The following is a 7057-nucleotide window of genomic DNA, read 5'->3' as shown; positions in this document are numbered from 1 at the left end:
ATTTTCGCTGAGCCCAGCCCTGCACAGATTTCCAGCTTAGGTTTGCATTTTCAGCAAAAGTTCTTCTTGATTATTTTCTCCCAACCCCCTTCTGCCTCCATAATAGCCAGCCACCCCGTCAGTCGCATCCTGGGGCGCTCCAGGTATGGTACACGTATGTGTACACGTATGTGTACACGTATGTGTACGTCTGTATATATATGTATGTGTACATGTGCGTATGTATGTGTGTACGTGTATGTGCACATGAGTGTGTGCACATGTGAGTATGCGTGTGTATGTGTGTACATGTACCCCAGTCAGATGTATACATCTGGATTTCCTTTGAAAGAATTTTCAAATTGAGCTGATCAAGTGCAATGGCAAAGCACCCAATTCCTCTGCCCCCCAACTGCCTTCGCTGCTTTAACATACAACCTGCTCCGCTGACACCTCTGACTCCTGAAAGCCCTAACGCTCCAGGGGAGCAGGCCGTGCCCTGCCCTGCCCTGGCTGCCCCGGGTGTTACCTCGGAGGGAATCGTTCCAGATTCCAATGGGTGGCAGGTCCAGGGAAGAGCCTTATCTGGGGGGAGGCTGTACCAGACCCGCCCGACCCAGGCAGGCTCCCAGGTACTCTCTGCTCGGGGCTGATAAGGCTCCTTAGCAGTTTCTCTCCAAACAAATTCCAGTTCAAGACACCTGAGAGCTCCACAGCAGGGCAGCATCCCCAGAGCGCAGCAGGGCGGGGTTAGGGAGAGCAGTCGGTAGCAGCACCTGCCCCTCGGTCGGCAGGAGCGAGAAGTGCCAGCCACGTTCTGCCTCCATCCCCAGAGGCCAGGTGAGAGTGAATTCCCACGTCCCCGCACGATTGGTTCCGTCACTCTTCTACACTTACATGGATTTCCAGTGTCAATGTTTCTAACATCAGCTTTGCCAGCTCTCCTTACACCTTTGTCTGCTAGAGCAAAAACCTGAAATGCAGCTACCTCCTCCTGCTGGGTGACTATAGACCTTAATGACAGAGCTCGGAACTGCTTCGTCAAGCTGACTAGCTGCAGCCCCTCGGGTTGCCTGCTCGAAGGTGTGCTGGCCAGGCCACAAGTCATTTCTGTGCCTCTTCCCTGCTCCTCCTCAGCATTTGAACATCATTTGACTAGTGTGAACAAGAGTCTATACTGGGGAGAGCCCAGGGTGAGAGAGTCACTAGACTCTTGTCAAGGCTGCTTCCCCACTCTGAACTTTAGGGTACAAATGTGGGGGCCTGCATGAAAACTGCTAAGCTTAACTACCAGCTTAGATCTGGTCCACTGCCACCATTCCCAAGTGGATTCCCTTCCCTGGGAAGCCTTGAGAAACCTTTCACCAATTCCCTGGTGAATACAGATCCAACCCCCTTGGATCTAAAAACAAGGAGAATTAACCATCCCCCTCCTTCCTCCCACCAACTCCTGGTGGATCAAGATCCAAACCTCTTGGATCTTAAAACAAGGAGAAATCAATCAGGTTCTTAAAAAGAAGGCTTTTAATTAAAGAAAAAAGGTAAAAAACATCTCTGTAAAATCAGGATGGAAAATAACTTTACAGGGTAATCAAACTTAAAGAGCAATAGGCCAGAGCAAAACGCTGCGTTAGAAATCGGATTCAAAGTACAGCAAACAGAGGTAAACACTCTAGTAAAAGGTACATTTATATGTTGAGGAAACAAAGTAAAAACTAACACGCCTTGCCTGGCTGTTTACTTACAAGTTTGAAATCTGAGAGACTTGTTCAGAAAGATGTGGAGAACCTGGATTGATGTCTGGTCCCTCTCAGTCCCAAGAGCGAATGACTTCCCAAACAAAGAGCACAAACAAAAGCCTTCCCCCCCACCAAGATTTGAAAGTATCTTGTCCCCTTTTTGGTCCTTTGGGTCAGGTGTCAGCCAGGTTATCCGAGCTTCTTAACCCTTTACAGGGAAAAGGATTTTGGAGTCTCTGGCCAGGAGGGATTTTATAGTACTGTACACAGCAGAGCTGTTACCCTTCCCTTTATAGTTGTGACAACTCTGGTTATACAGTGCTCTGTATACATCTGTGAAGCAGGAGTGCTGAAACCCCAGTCACAGCCGGGGTCCAGCCCCAGAGAGCGCCAGCCTGGCCCTGGGGGGTGGGGGTGGGAGGGCGACACGGAGAGCAGTTTGGTCCGATGGAGGGCACTGCTGCCAGGTGGCTCATGGGGAGTGGCGGGGGTGGGCTGTGGCGTATGAAGAGTTCAGGTTGTTTTGGAAGGGGAGGGGTAACCATGTTCAGGGGGGAGTTGGGGTGTGGGTGGGACCCCAAGTTGGGGGGAATGGTGCAGGGGAACCCTGGGTTTGGCAGGGAGCCCCCGGTCAGCAAAACGGCTGAGCGAGCTGGCTGCCCGGGACAGGCTGAGGATGTCCCCACTTGCAGCGTCATGCTCCAGCCTGGCGAGGGATGGCTGGCTGGGGAGGGCACCAAGCGCAGCCTGCAATGGGCAGAGTGGGGGTGGGGCTCCCAGCACGGACAGCGGAGATGGGAGGCGGGAAGGGGAGAGGTCAGTGCCCTGGGCAGGGGGATCCCCCGCTCCCCCACTGCAAAACAGCACACCCCCACCTCACCACCAGCAACCGAGATGGAGGGGACAGCTTAGTGCACGGGGGGGCGGGGTCCCTGATACTCCCAACTGCAAAATAGCAACCCCCTCCCCCCTGTCTGCACCCCAGATGCTGAGGAGGGAGGAGGAAACCTTCCAGCTGCACCTCAGCGGCTCCCAGCTTCCCTCCCCCTGAAAACATCCCTCTTTCCAAACCTGCTCCCCAAACTCCCCCCTACGCACGCTCTCCATGCAGGCTCTGTCAGGAAGGCCAATTAGACAGGGCCTTGTGTCCTGGGGATGCACTGAAGGGCCATGGTCAGGAGGGGACTGGAAAGATGCAGTTTTGGGGGGGGGCAATGCCCCTTCACATTCCCCCCCATCTTCATCCCTGCCAGTGGACCAGCCAGGACTACGTCATGGCCCAGCTTTGGGCTACAGCCCACGATTTGGAAGCCCTGCCTGAGGGTGAACTTCATCAGGCCCAGCTGACTTGTTCTTTAGCCTGTTCTTTCCCTGTTCGGGGGGGGGGGTGGGGGGGGTTGCTCCTGCCTCTGGCTGTTAACATTAATGGTGTTCAGCATCTGGTCACAATGAACTTTGATTGAAGTGACTGAAGCTAAACAGGCAGGAGATGCTCAGAGGACGTCAGCCTGACAGATAAATACACTGCTAGGAGCTGGATTATACCATGTGATGGGTGGAGTTGAAATCTCATTGACACAGCTGTGAGGATGCACTCTTCATTTAAGACAGCTGGAAGCAACAGGTAAGGGGGCCTCGTGTAGAACAAGCCATGATGGTGTGTGCCCAGAAACTAGCCCCAGGTGGGCAGAGGATGCCACCGAGTATCGTTCTGAGCTGGTGCGTGTGTGACAGAGACAAGCCGGGCAGTGCAGCCAGGACAGGGAGGCAGAGCAGGAAAGCCGAGCAGAGCCTGTGAGCATGGTGTGCTCTTGGGAGGAGCATAGAGAGCTTTTGGGCCAGGTGCTGGCTAAAGAGGCTTGGAGCTGAGAGCAGGGAGGCTAATCCCTGCTGGTGGTTCCAGCTGTGTTTGGAGAAGCAGGACTCTGTATGTTCCTTGTCAATAAACAAGACATCAAAAAATTACCAGACTCCACTGCCAATTTCTGCTCCCCACTGGAACATCCCCAGGGCCCCAAACTTTGACTAGCCCCTTGGGTTGAAGAGGGACACCAATATCTTTATTGTGTGGTTTCGTTGCACGTCTATCTAATCTCAGTGGTTCATCAGCAACTAATTACTGTTGCAATGTTTTCTCATGTAATAACCATATTTATTAAAAACACAGAGGGCAGGTTTTTGAACCTAAACTCACCACTGCTAATACATGCAGAATTCAGATGTAAAGTCCTGGCTTTGAGTCATCCCCCATTTAAATGCTCAATGACAGTTGCTAGAAATCCAGTGTCATGATTCATTGATCACTAATGCCAAGGGGCAGTGGCAGGGCTGGGAGAAGCAGAGGTTAATGTGGGTCTAAAGTCGTAGTGAGTGACATGGCTTCCAGCGAGGCAGAGTGGAAGCGGGGGTCCAGTTATACACACCAATCACGCTTTTCGTGTCATTCGAACGCACCGGCGGGGTCGGCTCTCAGCATTTATTCCAGGGGATTTACCATGCAGAAGCCAACAGGAAGGGAGTGAGCAGAGTAGAGGCATTGCAGGGACTGCACTGATTAGGTGGGGGATGGCGCGCCGTGTCTGATCTAATATTGTCTCCCCTTCTCAGCGGCGCCGGCTCCCAAGGAGGATGGGCTCCTCCTGCCGGACCCAGCACACGTCTGTTGGCTTAACCAGGATGAGGGAAGACCTGCACTCCCCACTCTTACAGAACCCTGCCCAGTAGATGAAGCCTTTCCCATTGAGCAGGACGTTCTGACACTTGTCGTACCACCAGCCTCCATAGCTACTTGCGCAATTCCCACTGGTCTGGTCCTGATCCTTGTCAGTCGTGCTGAACTTCATGTTGTCGTGTATGCCCCCCAGGCCGGAGTGGTAGGTGGTGAGATAGTCCTCGCCGTCCCCAGAGTACCTGCCCAGCCTGAGCGGGTACCCGCTGGGCTCATCCTCGACACTGAAGATGTCATACTCTGCGTAGCGGGTGTTGTTGGATTTGTCCTCCACCACAAAGCGGACCTTTTAGATGTTCTGCCGCGTGAGCAGGGACAGGTACTCGTTGCCCAGCCAGTAATCCTGCTGCACGTTCCCAAAGCTGTACTTGTAGGTGCTCCAGGACTCCTTCCAGGTGATCTCTGTGTTGTAAGAATTTCTCTGGACAACGGTCCAGCCTTTGCCTTCGGTGTCCATGTCACACCACACCACTCGAGGGGGAGAGCCTGCCGGCTGGATGACATGGACCCTGCTGGGGCTGTCCCTGGGGATGTTGCTGCAGTCTTTGGGGAACCCTGAAATGCCACGAACATCAGGTTAAGGGGGCGGGGGGAGGGGAGGGGGAGAGAGAGAGCGCGCGCTAGCTAGCTCAATCAAATCAGCCTGGGGTAACTGGAGGCTGGGTTTTTAGAGGCAGGTCCTGTGTATTTCACAATACTACAGCCACAGAATCCGCCCCGGCCATTCCTGGCCACAGAATCCCGCTCCAGATCTTACACTTTCATTTTACCAATAAAATAAAATAAGAATAGTTTCTTGCTCTGCTGGTTTTGAAGAAACCTTGAAGAGATGAATCAAGTGTAAACCAAGGCTCTGTATCCTTCCTGAGTCCGTACTGCTGAAGAAATCATTTGGCGAGGGTGGGGGAGACGCTGCCAGATCCATCTCAGCGAATGTCAATTATGAAACCCATCAGGGACAATTTAAATGGGAGTTTTCAAAGAGCCTAAGGGAGTTTGACACCCGACTGTGATTGGAATTCAGTGGGATTTAGGCACCCAACTCCCTGTGGTGCCTTTGAAAATTCCAGACATCCTATCGAGGGGCTTGTCTTTGGGGCGGAAATCGTCCCGAACTATCCTGGTAGAATGAAAGCACTGTGGTTATACTGCTCCTCCCCTCCCCAGGGTCATCCCTCGAGCCTGAGCCCCCCCAGCTCCCCTACCCCCCAGACAATCCCCCTGTGTGCCCCACCCCCATAGCTGAGCCGAGGGGGAGGAGCTGCTGAGCTCTGCGGGGGCAGGGGCTCAGGGCCACCTCTGGAGCTGGTTCGGCCCCTGGCCTGCCTGGGCAAGCCCCTGAGCAGCTCCCAGAGCCGCTGGAGGTGTGGGGAGAAGGGAATGAAAACCCCTGACAAGGAGGAACTGGCTCTCCCTGCTGCCTGGACTCTGGGGGCAAGGCTTCTAGGCATGAGCGAGAGATCCCCAGCTGTTAGCCGGGGCTAGCCCTAGTATATGAGTTGGTGAGATGGAAGGGTAGAACTCCCAGCCAATTTGGGGGGGGTGCCTCGTTCCCACACGCTGCCCTGCGGTTGGCACCAGCGCTCTTCAGTCACTGCCGGGGGCTTGGCAGCCGTTACCGGAGAAAGGGATAACGAAACTGTGGAAAGCAAACAGCCAGTCGAGCAGCACCTCCCCCACCCCGGCTGGCCCATTCCCAGGCGCTGGAGGCCTGCGAATGGGAGTAGTGGGCTCACTAGCGCAGGCCGGCCTTGCGATCCCTTCGGAGAACTCAGCGTTCCTTGGGGCCCAGCGCTGACGGGGGGGCTGGAAGGTGCATTCAGTGGATAAGTGGATCTAGGGGTGACCCCGGCATGGGGGAGAGGAGCAGAATCAGGCCCACGATGCCCTGATCTCGGATATGGCAGATGATAGAAGCTCTCCGACGGGTTCTCTACTCACCCCTCTCGACCTTCTTGTGGGCCAGGGCCCCGTTGCCCTGCACGGGGGCTACGCAAAGGAGCGCCATCATGGACAGCGCAGACAGAAGCAGGAGAGAGCTGGACTGGAACCCTGCAGGGGACAGAAACCGCTGGACATGAGACCAGGAGAGAGTTTCACAAGTGCCTAAATCCCACTAGAAGTCACTGGGATTTAGGCACTTAAGTGACTTAGCCACTCTTGAAAATGTTACCCTTAGACGCTAAGGCCAGAGTTTTCAGAGGGCTCAACTACTGGGCCAGATTTTCAGAAGAGCTCAGCTCCCAGGTAGGCACCGCAGGACATGGCTGGATGTTCAAAGGGGCTCAGCATGGGGGTGGGTGGGGGGGGCAAGTCTCTGGAGATGGGGTGAAGCCCACCATTCACCTCTCCCCCGGCCCGGCCACTGTCTCCATCTCTGCAGCCGGCCCGATTAGCACACAGCGGGGACCCAGCTGCATGGTAAAAACCATTCAAAGATTGCGGCTCCGATGTCCTGGTCCCGGGTCCCGGGCGGGTCAGGGCCGGCTGGAGCGCTCCCTGTGGTGGGGAAGGAGCTGCCTCCTCTCTCCCCGCGCTGCACCGCTGCAAGGGGAGTGCTGCTTGGAGCAACTCCCTCTGTCCCAGCTCCCCCCCGTCCACAGTCATTACC

At 55.0% G+C, this 7057-nt stretch overlaps 1 protein-coding gene across 1 annotated transcript; it reads right to left on the bottom strand.

The window, feature by feature from the left end:
• Window positions 1–369: 369 nt before the first annotated feature.
• On the bottom strand, window positions 370–6738 carry LOC135975782 (fibrinogen-like protein 1-like protein). The gene is made up of 2 exons (XM_065568147.1): window positions 6388–6738; window positions 370–5001 (listed from the first exon to the last, which is right to left on the bottom strand). Exons 1-2 carry the CDS (start codon window positions 6455–6457, stop codon window positions 4736–4738), a joined length of 336 nt encoding a protein of 111 aa, XP_065424219.1. The 5' UTR covers window positions 6458–6738; the 3' UTR covers window positions 370–4735.
• Window positions 6739–7057: the final 319 nt, after the last annotated feature.

Source organism: Chrysemys picta, chromosome 15 (assembly GCF_011386835.1).
Source record: "Chrysemys picta bellii isolate R12L10 chromosome 15, ASM1138683v2, whole genome shotgun sequence".
NCBI lineage: Eukaryota > Metazoa > Chordata > Testudines > Emydidae > Chrysemys > Chrysemys picta.
Note: the sequence above shows the minus strand (reverse complement) of the source record. Positions and strands in the feature narration are given on the sequence as shown.

Bases quoted from the DNA above. Each gene is read 5' to 3' on its own strand.
- LOC135975782 (XM_065568147.1), bottom strand. From the start codon at position 6,457: ATGATGGCGCTCCTTTGCGTAGCCCCCGTGCAGGGCAACGGGGCCCTG. The intron at 5,002-6,387 runs GTGAGTAGAGAA...GTGGCATTTCAG, and splicing joins CCACAAGAAGGTCGAGAGGG to GGTTCCCCAAAGACTGCAGC.